Raw genomic sequence first — 18,534 nt, 5'->3', positions numbered from 1 at the left:
GTAGAACTGGGTTCTTTCCCTGAAAGTAAGTTTTTGTTAACATGCTCCACTGTACAACTTTTTTAACATCTTCCACTGCTCAAATCCTGATTGACTTTTCCTGACCTTCCAAAGACAACAAATGTCTTTGTGTTGTTTCAAAACGTTACGTGGTTTTGATTAAATGTTTGCCAGTGTTTTTGAACTTTCTGCCCTTTGCAGCATTTCTCCCGATGTTCAGGACACAATGTGCATGCACTAAAACTGGTGAATTGCGGTCTCATTCATCCTCAGAGTCATAAAGTCAGAGATGTATGGTGCAGGTACAGTCCCACTCTTGCTTCACAGTGAAATAAGTTTAGAAAACTCCCGAATACGTACAGGGTAATTTAATAATCAACTTAACTTGTTAATGCCAGTCCAGAATACAAAGCCAGCATTGACTCCAATTAATTCTACACAACACCTAACCAGATCTCCTACTGGACAGGTTCAGGGACCCTAAGACTGAACCAGAATTCACCTTTTAACCACTTTAACCTTTGCTGTGCCGTGTGTCGGACATATATTGACATTGAATACCCAGGTTAAAATTAGTTTATATGCTTAAGGAAGCAACTGGGTGTCTACTGAATCGCTGGTAAGCTGCTAGCAAAGATAATTGCCAAAAATTAATCGACAGTTTGTAAAGATGAAACAAATTGCTGAAATATTCTCAAATTGCGATTTCATTGCTTTTACCCGGTATTTCTTGTGGTTTAAGGCCATGGAGCGTGTTACTGTGGTAACTGCTACTGCATGCCTGGTTGGCATGGCGATAAATGCGAATACGAGTGTGACATTACACCGTGGGAGAGCAGGAGGAAATGTACATCACCAGGTGGTCAGATCTGCAGCAACCGAGGTCTGTCTTTCAAAACATTTCAACTGCAAAATATACATATTGTAAATATTGGAAAGTTGTGCAAATACCGTCACTATTTCTGCAGTGAATGGTGTGCTTACACACGGTGAAGCCCTCCCAGTGAGGCAAAGCCTTGCGCTTTCCTTGTAGCTCCTGAAGACTCTCATTACTACTGAACTGGAAGACATTGGAAGGATATGTTGGAGACTGCAAGCTGTTATTTGCTGATTTGTTTCTGCTTTTCATTAAAAATGAGGGGCTGCAAGCAAAAGATAGGAAACAGAGAAAATGGAGAGTGACAAAATGAGTGTGGAGAGAGAGAGAGAGCGCAAGGGGCAAGTGGGTTGGAAGAGAGAGGGATAAAGGGAGAGAGAGAGACAGAGGGAGAGAGTGGGGAAAAGAAAGGTAGAGGGAGAGAGGTAGAAGATGTAGAAACATAGAAAACCTACAGCACAATACCAGGTCCTTTGTCCCACAATACTGTGCCGAACACGCACTTACTTTAGAAATTACCTAGGGTTACCCATAGCCCTCTATTTTTCTAAGCTCCATGTACCTATCCAGGAGTCTCTTAAAAGACCCTGTTATATCCGCCTCCACCACCGGTGCCAGCAGCCCATTCCACGCACTCACCACTCTCTGCATAAAAAACTTACCCCTGACATCTCCTCTGTACCTACTTCCAAGTGCCTTAAAACTATTCCTTCTCGTGTTAGCCATTTCAGCCCTGGGGAAAAACTTCTGACTATCCGCACGATCAATGCCTCTCATCATCTTATACACCTAGGAGAGAGAAATAAAGGGAATAGGAGATGGAGAGTGGAAAGAGAGACAAAGCACGAGAGAGATTTAGATGGAAAAACAGACAGGAGGGAGAGATGGGGAAATGGGTAATAGACTGATGGAGAGGAAGAGAGGGGAGAGAGAAAAAGGGAGAAGGAACAAGAGAGAGGGAGAAGAGAGAAAGAAAGAGAGGGGAGAGACAGTGAAACAGAGAGAATAGAACGGGAGGAGGGGAGAGAGGTACAGGAGGAGGAGAGACAATGGCAGAGTCAGAGAAAGAATGAAAGAGAAACCAGAAGAGAGAGTGAGACAAAGAGTCACATCAGTAGCCATCCTCCTGACTTCCCCAGTTGATGGATTTGATGCCAAGGGACCCCCCCCCCATAGTACAACTGAGACTGTGGTTGATAAGTACGCAGCGATAAGGAGATTGCTGGTAAGGTTAGCTAGAACCTGGACACACTGTAAGGCTGGTCCAGATTCTAGTAGTCCTACCAGCCACCTCCTTATCAACCGCAGGTCACAGTTGTGTGTGTGTGTGTGTGTGTGTGTGTGTGTGTGATTCCCTGGGGAAAACTCCCAGGAGTCTGGGGACCATTGGTTCTTTAAGTCTAACTTTCCCTGATGAAAACCAGTCAAGGGCAAAGTGTGTGCTAAGTGGGTTTAATTTCAGTCTGGTGCAGTGATGCAGGAGGGCATCACCGTGACTTGTTCCTTGGGAAGAGAAGGGGATGACATGGTACAGTCCTTCCGTCTTGCAGGCCAGTGTGTCAGTTACAGCGAGTGCGTAAGTTGTAGACACCCAGATGAATGAAGACAAACCATTTGCTACTAGGAATTCAGGGTTATGGAAATAGAAGTTTCCCCAAATCATTTTCTTCAAGGACCTGTTTTACAATGAGATGATTTCCTAACAGTTTTAAGTCATGGCCAATCAATGCCTCCTCAGAGGTTGTGGCTGTGATAACAGGGCCAGGAAGGGAATTTTCTCTCTGTAACTACAAAGTAAAAGACAAGGACAAAGTTGAGTTTATTGTCATGTGCACAAGTACATGTGTGCTCAGGTACAATGAAAAACTTACTTGCAGCAGCATCACGGGCCCATAGCATTCACAAGAAAAACAAATTGAACACAGTATTATGGCCATGCTGCAATACAAGACACTGATCTGCTGCTCGGGCCTTTTTCCCTCAGGCAACTGTATCTGTGGTGAATGTGTGTGCTATGACCTGGATCCCAGTGGGGAGTATGGCGATATTCACGGGGAGACATGCGAATGTGATGAGAGAGACTGCCTCACAGTTTACGACAGATACTCTGATGGCTTCTGTTCAGGTATGGAACCTGCACTTCCCGGCAACCTTTCATCATGCGGGATTATATCGGACATACAGCCCAGAAATAGACCATTCAGGGCAATCAGCCCATGCTAGCATTGTGCTTCACTCAAGCTTCCTCATCCAAAGCTCTGCAACACACATAAAATGCCCATGGGACTCAACAGGTCAGGCAGCATCTGTGGAAATGAATGATGGTTTGGGCTGAGACCCTTCTTCAGGACTGAGAAGGAAGGGGGGAAGATGCCAGAATAAAAAGGTGGGGGGGGGGAGGGAAGGAGGCTAGCTCGAAGGTGATAGGTGAAGCCAGGAGGGTGACAATATTCAGGGGCTGGAGAAGAAGGACCCGGGGCACTCTTCTGTTCTGTACTAGTTCAACCTCCCATTAAAGGCATCTTTAGTTCATTCACCCCAGCTCCTTGCTGTTGGAGGAGTTGTGGTCTCAGTGGTCTCCAGGCAAAGAAGTTTCTATTGAATTCCCTATTGGATCTCTTGCTGACCACCTTACAATGATGATTTCTTCCCCACCAGTGGAACGTTCCCTCAACATCCTCCCCATCCAAGCCTTCAATCATTTTAAAGATACCCATCAGGTTTGTCTGTCACTTTCTTTTGTCAAGTGACAAGAGACCCAGTCTGTTCATCCTTTCCTGGTGGGTATCCCCTCATGTTTCTAGCCTCTATCCACGCCAGTGGTCTGCTATCCTCTATAGCAACCAGAGCTCCAGCTCTGCTCAGTACAGGTTTAGCAGAATTACTGTTCTTTTCCCATGGACATAAACCCAATCCATGGTGCAATGTTTAGTGGTTTGGTTTACTTGTATGCCAAACTCCCCCATCATGTGTACACACACACCTTCCGGGTATTTAGTGATATATCCTTTCTCCCAATTACAGTGTGGAACTTCACATTTGTCATTTGACGACAGTGTGCTGCCGTGCCAAGTCTCTCTGTCATTTTGTTTTTGCTGTTTGCTGTCCTTCTCCAGAGCAAGGGACAATATGTTTGAAACTGGAGCCCAGGCGTTCAGGGGCAATGTCAGGAAGCTCTCATCCACCTCACCCCAACGCACACACACACACACACTCACACACACACACACACACTCACACACACACACACACACACACACACACACACACACACACACACACACACACACACACACACACACACACACACACACACACACAAACACACACACACACATACACTCACACACACACACACACACACACACTCACACACAGAATCTCATTCACACACACACACACACACACACACTCACACACACACACACACACACACACAGAGATCCTCATTCTCAAACACACACATACACACAGATCCTCATTCACACACACACACACACACACACACACACACAGAGACAGATCCTCATTCTCACAAACAGACAGACAGACACAGACACTGTGGTAAACCATATATATGTTGTAACTGGGTTAACTGTCTGGACACGCCCCTCTGCTGACTGCCCCTGTGGCTCCTCCCACAGACCCCTGAATAAAGGTGATTTCGCCTTGCCCCACTCCCTCAGTCCAGGGGCAGACACTCAGCATGGAGGTCAAATTTTACTGTGAATAAAAGCCTTTCAGTATTTACCCTACTTCAGTCTTTTGGAGTTATTGAAGGTGCTTCAGACACACACACACACACACACACACACACACACACACACACAAGCACAACCTGACAGCCCCACCCCCTTTACACACACATAGATCCACATTTGCACAAACAGACACACACATGAGATGGAGGGAGTCTGGAGTTCTCTGAAGAGTGGGAGAATCGATTAGAAACATCGAAATGCTGACTGATCTTTGATCGGTTAGCGGATAGAGGGTGATAGAACCGGATGGGGACTTCTAGTTCAATTGTAGATTGTTGTTTTTATTCCTCTCCGTACCTTGTGGCGCAACTTTGCCATTTCTTTAGGATTTGGCGGGCTTTTACAAGGCCAAGTTGCTACCTCGATGCTCAGCCCCACACAGATAGAAAGCGTGCAAGGAGCCGGCCAGATTTGAACCGGGGACCACTTGCCTTGATGTCCAGGGCAGATGCCACAACACTACTGGCCAGCATTACGTTGCAGATTAGAGATGATTTAATTGAATGGTGGGACAGGCATAGAAGGGCTGAGTGGTCTCCTCAGCACTGTGTTTCTTCCAATTACATCTGTCAGGTACCCCGTTCACCCTGAGGTGGGAAACTTGCAGCAACGCTGCAGGCGTGTTGCGTCAGATAAGCAGCCTTCACGTGGAAAACGTAAATTAAACATAAACTGTTACAATAAAGAGCAGAATTAGAAGAAAGCAAAGCCATGCAGCATGGTAACAGGCCCTTTGCCTGGTCTACTGCAGGTGTGTGCCCACTGGGGTCACAGAGGGCAACACTAGCAAGCGGGGATGGGTCCGAAAAGGCAGCTGGCTGCCCTTTCCGCTATGCAGGGGAAGCTGAACCCGTCGTCTGCCTCACGAGGAAGAGCTGGTGGCAAACATTCAGAGCAAATATGAAAGAGGTTTTACACAGAAATTTGCATTTGCCCATTAGTGTGGAAAGTAGGCTTCAACAAAGCTTCTTGTTTGCATGAAGCTGGCAGAGTAAACTGCTTATGTGGTCATAGTACGTACACCAATAAATGCTGTGGTCATCATCATAGCTTGTCACACCAGACAGCCAGCCACTCTAGTGTTGTTTGGTTGACGTTGAGCAGGTCAGTGTCAGCTAAATCAGGTGAGAGAGGGCAGGTGAGCAGAATGTGTTCAATGCTCTGCACCCTTTCGCCACACTCGCAGGATTTGCTGGTCTTTAAACCCCACTTCACCATATTGTCTCCCGTCCTACAAACTCCCGCTCTCGCTCTGTTGAGAGTGCACCACTTCCGTCCGTCAAGCCGTGCCCCGTCTGGTAACATTTCTGTGGGGTCTTGCACTGTATTGTATGGTGGGGTTCTGGCTTCTGTTTGTTGCCAGAGGTCAATCCTGTATGTTTGGGGGGATGTTCCGTGCGGTAGTTCCTCCACTGTAGCAAAGCTTTTCCTCGATTTTAGGCAGTTGGAAACTGGCACATGATGACGTAGTGGGTGCCGTGGATCCGAGTTCTGTTTACCTTTTTCAATTTTTGTTGTAGTGTGTCTTCGGATCTCTGGTAATGCTGTGGTAAGCACGAAAGAGCAGCATGGTGCAGAGATTGTTGTGTGGTCTGGAGTGGTGCAAAAGGAAATACTGAAGTAACAATAGTGGAAGAACAGAGGTAACATCGTTGTAAATTTCCTCTTGTCGATCTTTGATCGAAAGACTGCAGAGAAAACTTACGAGGATGTTGTCGGGACTTGAGGACCTGAGTTATAGGGAGAGGTTGAGTAGGTTAGAACTTAATTCCCTGGAGAGTAGGACAATGAGGGGAGATTTGATGGAGATATAGAAAATTATGAGGGATATAGACCAGGTAAATGCAAGCAGGCTTTTCCACTGAGATTGGGTAAGACTAGAACTGGAGGTCATGGGGTTAAGGGTGAAAGGTAAAATATTTAAAGGCAACATGGAGGGGTGTGGAAGGCTATGGTCCAGGTGCAGGTTAATGAGAGTAGACAGAAATACAGTTCAACAGGGATTCGATGTCTGTTTCTATATCGTGGTTCCATATGAGTCCGTGACTCTATGAGGTGGAGTTAAGCTACAATGAATGCTCTTTGATCTTTCCTCTTTCCACTAAAGGCCACGGACAATGCAATTGTGGAAGGTGTAACTGCCAGGAGGGCTGGACCGGCCAAACGTGTGACCATCCTGTCTCCTGCCCCATCTCACCTGAGAAAAGTACACAAAAATGCCAAGGGAAGTCTAAGTTGCCCTGTTCAGGCAGAGGTAGGTGACTGCTCTTTTAGTTTCTTGATGCAGTGAATGTGTACCAAATGTTAGACTTACATTTCACTGATTCAGCTCCAGCTGGTGCTTTGTTCAACTTCAAGAACATCCTTCAGGAAATCTGTCAAGGAAAGGTCTGGATGGAGTTTACTGGGACGGTTGTGGGAATGAGTTCCAAGGGGAGATTGGGAAGATGCGACTGTTCTCCCTCGGATGGAGATGGTTAAGGAGAGATTCAATGGCAGTGTTCAAGCTTTCAAACTGTTCTGATGGAGTGAACAAGGCAAAGCTGTGTCCAGGAGTAGGGGCATGGGGAACTTCTGTTTAATTATGGCAAGAGAGGGGAAGTTTAAAGGAGATGTGCAGGGCAAGTTTTTTACACCAAAAATGGTGTATTACTGCCCATTATGCCCCTGACATTTAGGGCAGCAATGAAGGTCCTCCATCTCTGGTAGTAGTCAGGGCTTCCTTCATCATGTCAGTAGCTTCCTCTCAGTTTTCACTATTGTCAGCCATGCAAGTCCCGGGTGGAGACTCAGGAATACCGTCACACTCAGGTATAGGAGGATTCTTTGATGCTGTTTCTGTAACAGTTTTGTTTTGCCAGTCAGGGTTGTTAGCCCTGAGCTGAATTCCCAAACCTGGAGGACCGGTGGACCACTCTTAGTCTGGCCTCTGCCCCTTGACCTGTTTGGCATGGGTGACCCTACCAAGAGCCAAAGCTTAAAGCCCTGACTCCGGCCAACATAGCTCAGCGGGTCATTGAGGCACGCAAGCCTCCAATTCACGGCAAGGGTGTGGTCCTCTTGGAGGACCAAGAGTGGTGGTTGCCTGGTGTAGGCTGCCAGGGGCGGTGATGGATGCAGATACGTTAGTGGTGTTTAAGAAGCTGTTACATAGACACATGAATATGCCCGGAATGGAGGGACATGGATCATATAGAGGCAGGAATGATTTAGTTTAATTTGACATCATGTCCGGCACAAGCGTGATGGGCCAAAGGGCCTGTACCTGTACTGTTCTATGTTTGATGATCAGAGGACAGAGTGAAGGGAGTCTGCAGAAGAACCAGAAAGACGAGGAGGAGAAATGGTTTTGCAGTAATGATTGTGGTCTGGAATATGAAAGGTGATTGGAAAAAAGATTCATTGAGAACATTCTAAAACCAAATAGGATAAATAATCAAAAGAGATAAAGGTGCAGAGATGACGGGAAAGGGGTGAGGGGTCAGCGGGATAGACTGGAGGCTTTTTCCAAGAGCAATACAGACTTGAATGTCCTCTTACCCTGCTGTAGTGTTTCCTGATTTTCAACCTGCCTGGCACTGCTCTGGGAAAAGCACTGAAAGATTAGCCCCAGAGCTGGAACAAACGGTTTGCCAGACTCAGTCTTCTCATCCACCGGTGCCAAAACAAATATGTGGAAATCAAACATTTGCCCACTTTGTTTTGTTAAATTGCTCTGCTCGCTGTTCGGGAAGTAGCTCGTCATTATGTTTGGAAATATCTGGGTGAATTGGAAGCCTTGACAAGTGAGTAATTATCGAGCCAAGTATCTCAGAGAGAGAGAGAGAGAGAGAGAGAGAGAGAGAGAGAGAGAGAGAGAGAGAGGTGGGGGGGAGGAGGGGACAGTCTGCATGCTGGCAGAAATGGCAGTCTCTAGGTTGTAAGTTTACCGGTAATACTCCAAGAATCTGACAGCATTAAGCTGCATGCTAGAGACATATTTTCATCCTGGTCTGGTTTGTATCTGCTACCCAAACACTTCCTGGTGTGACATACACAAAATGCTGGAAGAACTCAGTATGTCAAGCAGCATCTATGAAGAAGAATAAAGAGTCAAGATCCTGATGAAGCATCTCAGACTGAAATATTGACTTATTATCCTCCTCCATAGAGGCAGACTGACCCACTGAGTTCCTCCAGCATTGTGTGTGTGTGTGTTTCTCCGGATTTCCAGCATCTGCAGAATCTCTTGTGTTTATGACTTCCTGATGCGGCTCAGATCCCATCAATGACTGTTGTCTTCAGATGGCTGGATCCCAGGTTCTGGAATTCTCTCCTTGATCCTCACACATTCCTTTCCTCATTTCTTATATCAAATACTGAGAAACGATTTGCAGATAATGAGTGTGTATGTTCAGAGGATGAGCACCATCATTATTGACTTGAAGCAGGTACAAGTCACAGAGTCATGGAGTCATCGAAAAGTACAACACAGAAACAGGCCCTTTGGCCCATGTAGTCCATGCCAAACCATTTAAACTGCCTACTTCCATCAACCTGCACTGGGATGATGGCCCTCTAGATCCCTACAATTGATGTACCTATCCAAACTTCTCTCAAACATTGAAATTGAACTCACATGCACCACTTCCACTGACAACTCATTCCACGCTCTCATGACCCTCTGAATATAGTTTCCCATTTTATTCCCCTTAAACTTTTCACCTTTCACTCTTAACCCATGATCTCTAGTTGTAGTCCCACCCAGCTTCAGTCGAAAAAGCCTGCTTGCGTTCACCGTAACTATACCGCTCATATTTTTGTATACCTCTATCAAATCCCCTGTCAGTCTTCTGTGTTCCGAGGAATAACATCTCTCCACATATCCCAGTTCCTCCAGACCTGGCAACATTCTTGTAAATTTTTGCTGTACTTTTTCAACCTTATTTACATCTTTCCTGTAGGTAGGTGACCCAGACTGCACACAATACTCCAAATTAGGCCTCACCAATGTCTAATACAACTTCAACATAACATTCCAATTCCTGTACTCAGTACTTTGATTTATGAAGGCCAATGTGCCAAAAGCTTTCTTTATGACCCCATCAGCCACTTTCAATGAATTATGAACTTGTATTCCCAGATCCTTTTGTTCTTCCGCACTCCTCAGTGCCCTTCCATTCAGTGTGTAAAACCTACCCTGGTTGGTCCTTCCGAAGTGCAATACCTCGCACTTGTCTACATTAAATTCCATCTGCCATTCTTCAGCCCATTTTTTCATCTGGTCCAGATCCCACTGCAAGCAATGATAAGCTGCTTTGCTGTCCAAAATACCCCCAATCTTAGCGTCATCCGCAACTTTACTGATCCAGTTAACCACGTTATCACCCAAGTCATTGATACAGATGACAAACAGCAATAGACCCTGGACCGATCACTGCAGCACACCACTGGTCACGGGCCTCCGGTCAGACATGCAGCCATCTACTACCACTCTCTGGCTTGCCCCACAAGACCAATGTCTGATCCAATTTACTATCTCATCTTAATTGCCAGTGACTGAACCTTCCTGAACAACTTCCCATGTGGGACCTCGTCAAATGCCTTGCTAAAGTCCATGTAGACAACATCCACAGCCTTGCCTTCATTAACCTTCCTGGTAATTTCCTCGAAAAACTCTGTAAGATTGGTTAGACACAACCTACCACGCATGAAGCCATGCTGGGTATGACAAGAAGCCATAAAAGGATGGCCGTTCACTGAAAACAGAGTTTGTGCTTGCACTGCCAATTTGAGTCAAACAGGAGCATGAAGCGTTCCGTGGCCACACTAGGTTGGTGACTGTAGGTTGGGTGTGGGACTACATGTGTGGGGGTCAGGGCAGGAAGGGTGGTGGGTGCAGAGATCAGGAGAGGTGGAATGAGAAAGCATACCTTTCCACATCAAGAGACATTCAAGTTCATATGTAGCTTGTCAGAGTCTTTGATAACATGCCATATCTTCTTAAACCTCTGAGAAAGTAGAGATGCTGCTGACTCTGCTTCTAGTCTGCATCAATTGCAGGGCCCAGACTTGAACCAGAAGATCCAAGAGGGTCTAGTAGGAGCAAAGGGTGGAGAGAGGAGGAGGGAATTAGGTTAGTTCCAAAATTCAGGCCGAGGCAGCTGTCATTAATGGAGAGATTGGACTCGGGACATGACAGGAAGTCAGGACTAGAGGAATCTTTAAAATGTGGCCTTCAGGTCGATTCTGGTCCCAGAGAGGAGGAAGGAATAAGAGATAGTTCCAGAACTCAGTCCTGGGAGCTGCCAGTGATGGAGTGATGAGACTCAGACCAGGACAGGAAGTCGGAACTAGAAGAGTCAATAAAATGTGACCTTCAGGTCGATTCTGGCCACACAGAGGGGGCAAAGTCTCAAGCCCCATCCAAATGATGCAGCTGCAGTGGAAAACCAGGTTAAACCTTGTGCTCAAATGGTATTTCATGAAAACAGATGGCAGCTGAAGTTATTACTGGGAAGCATGTTAACTTACACTTTACAACATCTGATGCTTCACAAATTTGCTTGGGTGATATCATTCAAAATTAGATACAAAGCCAAGATTTGACAGTGACTCCAGGCTAAAGGTAATGTGGAATTACTGAGTGTGTGTGTGTGTGTGTGTGTGTGTGTGTGTGTGTGTGTGTGTGTGTGTATGTGTGTGTGTGTGTCTATTTATATATAGGAGTTTGTTTGTGCATCCATCAGAAATAGCATGTATGCATGTGTGCATGCGTGTAAGCAAAGGGCACTCATGAACGTGTCTTCCTGAGAACGTGTGCGCGCGCGTGTGCGTGAACCCAACCATTTGCATACACGTGTGTACACAGTCATGTTATTGGTCGAACGAGAATGTGGAGAGGATCGAGGGCCAGTGTGTGGCCGGACAAAGAATTCCTCTGCTGCTCTGGCCAATAGTGGAGATGCCTTATACTTTACATAGAGTGTTCAGCACAGAAGCAGGCCATTCTGTCCCTCTGCTGTGTGCTGGGGTTGCAGCCACACCCTAGCCCCCTCCATCTCTCCGATCATCATTCTCTGTCCTGTTCAAGTTTCAAGTCCATTGTCCTGGGCATCCGTACCCAGGCTGTAAATGTTACAAAAAAAACCAATGCAACAGTAGGAGGGTACATTACAGACATGACAATATAAATTACACAAACAAATTAACATAAATTAAACACAACCCACACAACAAAGTAAACAAGAATAGACTTGCTGTCATTAGTTCAAGTTGAAGGAAATATAGTTTGAGGTAGAATTAGGCCAGTTCAAGAACCTGATGGCGGAGCTGAAGATGCTGTTGAACCTTGGGGCGTGGGTCTTTTGTCCGAAGGCAACATTGAGAAGTCGGAAAGGACCGGGTGATGGGATCCTTGTCGATGGATGTCACTTTCCTCAAACGTCGCCTCTTGTAGATGTCCTCAATGGTGAAGAGAGCTGTACTCATGATGAAACTGTCTGCGTCCACCACTCGCTATGGCCTCATGTATTCCTGTGGAGTTCCCAAACCAGGCAGTGAATCAACCAGTCAGAATGCTCTCCACTGTACATTGGTAGAAGTTTGTAGATGTGTCTATTCCCCTCTCTCCTAACTTCACCTTAAACCAATCCCTGTTCATCAACTCCACCCCACCCTGTGGGAATAAATTTGTCATTGTCATCTACTGTCCGGCAGAATTCCTGAATGACTTTATCAGGGACTGCTTCCCTGCTGGCCCAAGGTTAGAATGTTGCCATGTGTCCTGATGCAGGGTTTCCACCGGAAAAGCTGACAATTCCTCTCCCTTCACAGGTATTGCTCAACCTGTTCAGTTTCTTCAGCAGGTTGTGTGTACAAGGTACAAGTGGATCACATTTTGAGTCATTGTGCACAGCGAACGAACTCCAGTCCAGTAAAATGATCAACAGCAAGTGCTGGTCTGCTGTGTGAGAGATGGCAGGATGGGGGAGATGGAAAGGGGTGGGAGGAAGCTGAGGCAGAAACATAGAAATGTGTAAAATAGCCACAGGACTAGGCCGTGCAGCTCTTCTCCACCATTCAGCCCCATTATAGTTGATGACCCACTTCAGTGCCTGTTCCCACCTTCTCCCCACATTCCTCCATCCCTTTGGCAGAGAGAATATATATTGTCATGGAGCCTTTCAGCCCAATGAGTCCTTGCTGGCAATTAACATTAATATCATTCTGAGCTCCTCACATTCCCACCAACACCAAGGGCAATTATTGCTATTGGTTTATTGTTGCCACATGCAGTGAAAAGCCTTTGTTTTCCTGCCTTTTAGAAAGATCATGCCATACACAAGTATATTGAGGTAACAAAAAAGAAAAAGAATGCAGTCTGTAGTGTCAAAGAGAAAGTGCAATGCATTAATCAAATAAAATGCAAGGGTTAAGTGAGCTAGATTGAGAGATCAGCAATTCACACTTAGTCAAGAGTGTGATAACAGTGGGATAGAAGCTGTTCTTGAATCTTCTGCCCAACAGAAGAGGGGAGAGGAGAGAATGCCCAGGGTGGGTGCAGTCCTAGATTACACTGGCTGCTTTCCTGAGGCTGCAGAAAGTGTAGACAATATCCCTGGGGGGAGGCAGCTTTGTGTAATGGACTGGGCTGTGATCATAGCTCTCTGCAAATTCTTGCAGTCTTGGACAGGGGAGCTGCCACACCAAGCCATGATGCATCTGGATAGGAAAGTAAATCTCAATAAAAATTGATGAAGGTCATTGGGGGCATGCTAAGTTTCCTTAGCCTTCTGAGGAATTAAGAGGCAGTTGTGAGCTTACTTGTCTATAGCGCTTACATGGATTGGTGCAAGTTGTTATTAATATTTATACCTAGGAACTTTTAAGTTGGAAATATTAATCTGTACCTGTTCGGGATGGGTTAATCAGAGCCCCTGGAGGAAACCCATGCAGTCACAGGGAGAATGTGCAAACTCATACCCTCTCCACACACCAGAGGTCAGGATCGAACCTGGGTTTCTGGCACTGTGTCATACATCACCTCCTTCTTGAATCTTTGTAATGACTGTTCCCTCACCGCCTTCTGTGTTGGAGAATTTCACAGGTTCACCACAAGTACAGCATCAGCCACAAACGGACCGAGCAGAATGGCTTGCAAACTGATTACAGTTTGTATGCAAACTAATGTTTTGACCTGTGACCTGACCTTTCCTGGCTCCTGCTTTGGAGGCATCAGTTCTCTGAGAGCTCCTGTACACTGTAATTACCCAGGTTATTCTCCAACAGTCTCTCATAATGCACACTGGATGCAAAGTGTAAAGATTGTAATTTTTGTTTTCAATTGCCTCCGTGGGTAGTTGGCTGCTGGTTTGAAGAAGACAAGCTACAAATCTGCAAGACAAAAAGAAGGATACACTTTCAGTGGATAAATACCATGTTGCTGGGGTATCTGTGGGCTGTAATAATCACATACCATCTTCAATCTCCGAGGAAGCAGGGCACAGAGAGCAGAGGATGAGTCACCTCACCCAGTACCCTGCTGTGACTTTTCAGTAACAACCTCCTGTCTCAGTCTGAGGCGGGGAACAGGGCACTGGTCACAAAGCGTGGGGCAGGCTGAACTGCTCCAGTGAGATTATAAACACAAGAGATCCTGTAGACGATGGAAATCTTGATAAATGCATACAAAATGCTGGAGGACCCTGTTCGGTAACATCGGGCACATGGCCTGCCTTTGTATTCCACCTCATTCTGATGCCTGTTTCCTGTGGACATCTGGGTCAGGTGGGTGCACGGCAGGATCCCACCACAGCAAAGCAAACCTGTCAAGGTCTTGGGGGGACCGGGCCATAAAATATAAACCAGGGCATAAGAATTTAAGGAATAGGCCACTTGATTCCTTGGGGCTGTTCTCCCTTTTAATAAGGTTCTGACTGAACTTTTCCCTCAGCACCATTCCCATGCACTTACCCATATCTCTTCGTTCTCTTAATAAAGTGTTCCTTTACATTAAGAGAACCTGAACAGAGGCCAATCAGTGATCAGAAGCGTGAGGAGAAGTAGCAGGATCTCCCAGTGGCCACACATTTTAATTCTACGTCCCAGTCCCATTCTGATATGTCTATCCACGGCCTCCTCTGCTGTAAAGATGAAGCCACACTCAGGTTGGAGGAACAACACCTTATATTCCGTCTGGGTAGCCTCCAACCTGATGGCATGAACATTGACTTCTCAAACTTCCGCTAATGCCCCACTTCCCCCTCATACCCCATCCGTTATTTATAATCACACATTCTTTCTCTCTCTCTCTTTTTCTCCCTCTGTCCCCCTCACTATACCCCTTGCCCATCCTCTGGGCTTCCCCCCTTGCCACTTTTCTTTCTCCCTAGGCCTCCTGTCCCATGATCCTCTCATATCCCTTTTGCCAATCACCTGTCCAGCTCTTGGCTCCATCCCTCCCCCTCCTGTCTTCTCCTATCATTTTGGATCTCCCCCTCCCCCTCCTACTTTCAAATCTCTTACTAGCTCTTCTTTCAGTTAGTCCTGACGAAGGGTCTCGGCCCGAAACATCGACTCTACCTCTTCCTAGAAGTGCTGCCTGGCCTGCTGCATTCACCAGCAACTTTTATGTGTGTTGCTTGAATTTCCAGCCTCTGCAGATTTCCTCGTGTAGACGTAGCTCACTCAAGTACACCGATTAAGTACTTAAGGCATTGGTTCGCGGCAGTTCAGTTTTTGAACAGCAGCCAATCAATGATCAGGATTGATTGGCAAGAACAAATGAAAATAATGCATGGGCAAGTGGAGTGGTTATTGTTGGAGTGGACAGTGTTAGAGTGGTTACTTGAGGCTTTAGCTCTTTGAGGCTTGAGTGAGAGAATGCAAAAAAGTTGTAGGTAGATTTTTTTCAGTTTATTTATTGTTTTGTTCTTTATATTTGCACTGTTAGAACAGTAGGGATGCTAGGCAGGATAGTTGAATGCTCCTCTTGTGAGATGTGAGAAAGCAGGGAGAAGTCCAGTGTCCCTGACGACTTCATCTGCAAGAACTGCATTCAGATGCAGCTTCTAAAACTCTGCTTTAAGGAGTTGGAGATGGAACTGGATGAACTCCAGATCATTTGGAAGACTGAAGGGGTAATAAATAGGAAATATAGAGAGATAGTTACATGCAAGGTGCAATACAGAGGAGAATGGGTAACAATAAGGGGAAAAGGCTTTAACAGCCCGTGCAGAGTAGCCCTGAGGTGATCCCCCTCAACAAAAGGTGTACCACGTTGGATACCGTTGGGGGATGACCTAGCAGAGGAAAGTCACAGCAGTCAGATCTCTGGCCCTGAGTCTGGCTTTGTGAATTAGAAGGGAAGAGGGGAGACGAGGTGAGCTGTGGTGATAAGGGATTCTTTAGTTAGGGGAACAGGAAGGAGGTTCTGTGGGCGAGAACGTCATTTCCAGATAGATGCCAGGGTCCAGGACATCTCGGATTGTGTCATTAGCATTTTAAGTGGGAGGGTGTGTAGTCAGACATCATGGTCCGTGTAGGTGCCAATGACATAGGTAGGAAGAGTGACGAGGTTCTGCAAAGTGCGTTCAGGGAGATAGGTGCCAAGTTAAAGGACAGGCCATCCATGGTTGTGATCTCAGCATTGCTGCTAGTGCCATGTGCAAGTGAGGCCAGAAATAGGAAGATCATACAGTTTAACACATGCCTAAGAAGTTGGTGTAGGAGGGAGGGCATCAAATCTTTGGTTCATAGGGCTCTGCTTCAGTGAAGGTGGGACCTGTTCTGGAGAAACGGTTTGCGCCTGAGAACTGGAGGTGGACAACTATCCTTGCAGGAAGGTTTGCTAGTGCTATATGGAGGGGGTGTTAAACTAGAGTTGTAGGAAGATGGGAGCCAGACAGCCAGAACAGATAGTGGAGAGGTTGTTTAGACAGATGTTGTTAAAATCTCAGACAAAGTCAAGAAGTTGAACATGGTGGGACTAATGTTCTGAGCTGCGTGTATTTCAATGCAAGGAGTGTCATAGGAAAGGCTCTTGGGCTCAGGGCTTGGATCAACACCTGGAATTATGATATTGTAGCCCTTAGTGAGACTTAGCTGCCGGAGGGACAGGACTGACGGCTCAGTATCCTGAGGTTCTGTCGTTTTAGATGCAACAGAACAGGAGAGGTTAAGGAGGAGGGGTGGTGTTACTAGTCAGGGAAAGTGTCACCGGTGCTTAGTCAGGACAGACTGGAGAACTCATCTAGTGAGACTTAATGGGTGGAACTGAGGAATAAGAAAAGTATGATCAGATAATGGGGCTATATTATAGACCACCCAACAGTCTGCGGGATTTAGAAGAACAAAATTGTAGAGCGATCACAGACTTTTACAAGAAATATAAGCTTATTAAAGTAGATGATTTTAACTTTCCACATGTTGGCTGGACTCCTCTGCTGTAAAAGGACAAAATGAAATTGAGTTTGTCAAATGGCTTCAGGAGAGTTCCCTTAATCAGTACATAGAAGTTGCAACGAAAGAGTGAGCATTACTTGATCTCCTATGAGGGAATGACTCAGAGTAGGTGACAGAAGTTTGTGCAGGAAACACTTTGCATTTAGTGATCACAATGCCATTAACTTCAAAGTAAATATGGAAAATGATAAGTCTGGCCTGTGGATTCTAAATTGGAGAAAGACCAAATTTGATGGTACTGTATCAGAAAAGATCTGGCAACTGTGGAATGGGACAGGCAGTTTTCAGGCAAAGGTGTACCTAATAAGTGGGAGGCCTTCAAAAATGAAATTTTGAGAGTGCAAAACTTGTATGTGCCTGTCAGGATAAAAGGTAAAGATAACAAGTTTAGGGAACCTTGATTTTCAAGAGATGTTGAGGTCCTGCTTAAGGAATAAAAGGAGGAGCATAGCAGGTAGGAACAAATGAGGTACTTATGGAGTATGTAAGAGAAATACTTTATACTTTATTGTCGCCAAATAATTGATACTAGAACGTACAATCATCATAGCAATATTTGATCCTGCGCTTCCGGTGTTAATGTAACCCTTAAGAAAGAAATCAGGAGGGCTAAAAGAAGGCATGAGGTTGCATAAGACCATAAGACCATAAGACAAAGGAGCAGAAGTCGGCCATTCGGCCCATTGAGTCTGCTCCGCCCATTTTATCATGAGCTGATCCATTCTCCCATTTAGTCCCACTCCCCCACCTTCTCACCATAACCTTTGATGCCCTGGCTACTCAGATACCTATCAATCTCTGCCTTAAATACACCCAATGACTTGGCCTCCACTGCTGCCCGTGGCAACAAATTCCATAGATTCACCATCCTCTGACTAAAAAAATTTCTTCGCATTTCTGTTCTGAATGGGCGCCCTTCAATCCTTAAGTCATGCCCTCTCGTACTAAACTCCCCCATCATGGGAAACAACTTTGCCACATCCACTCTGTCCATGCCTTTCAACATTCAAAATGTTTCTATGAGGTCTCCACTCATTCTTCTAAACTCCAAGGAATACAGTCCAAGAGTGGACAAACATTCCTCATATGTTAATCCTCTCATTCCCGGAATCATTCTAGTGAATCTTCTCTGTACCCTCTCCAATGTCAGCACATCCTTTCCTAAATAAGGAGACCAAAACTGTCAACAGTACTCCAAGTGAGGTCTCACCAGTGCCTTATAGAGCCTCAACATCACATCCCTGCTCTTATACTCTATTCCTCTAGAAATAAATGCCAACATTGCATTCGCCTTCTTCACTACTGACTCAACCCGGAGGTTAACTTTAAGGGTATCCTGTACGAGGACTCCCAAGTTCCGTTGCATCTCCGAACTTTGAATTCTTTCCCCATTTAAATAATAGTCTGCCTGTTTATTTTTTCTGCCAAAGTGCATAACCATACACTTTCCAA

At 45.8% G+C, this 18,534-nt stretch overlaps 1 protein-coding gene across 2 annotated transcripts in view; it reads left to right on the top strand.

The window, feature by feature from the left end:
• itgbl1 (integrin, beta-like 1) overlaps window positions 1-18,534 on the top strand; it is a 200,135-nt gene that overhangs the window by 117,620 nt on the left and 63,981 nt on the right. For both annotated transcript variants that reach the window (XM_063047504.1, XM_063047503.1), the window contains 3 exons: window positions 743-883; window positions 2,862-3,002; window positions 6,746-6,892. In XM_063047504.1, coding sequence (XP_062903574.1) covers window positions 743-883; window positions 2,862-3,002; window positions 6,746-6,892 — 429 coding nt within the window. The remainder of the gene's footprint in view (window positions 1-742; window positions 884-2,861; window positions 3,003-6,745; window positions 6,893-18,534) is intronic.

This window comes from Mobula hypostoma, chromosome 5 (assembly GCF_963921235.1).
Source record: "Mobula hypostoma chromosome 5, sMobHyp1.1, whole genome shotgun sequence".
NCBI classification, from domain to species: domain Eukaryota; kingdom Metazoa; phylum Chordata; class Chondrichthyes; order Myliobatiformes; family Myliobatidae; genus Mobula; species Mobula hypostoma.
The sequence above is the reverse complement of the archived record's forward strand: the minus strand, read 5'-3'. Positions and strand labels throughout refer to the sequence as shown.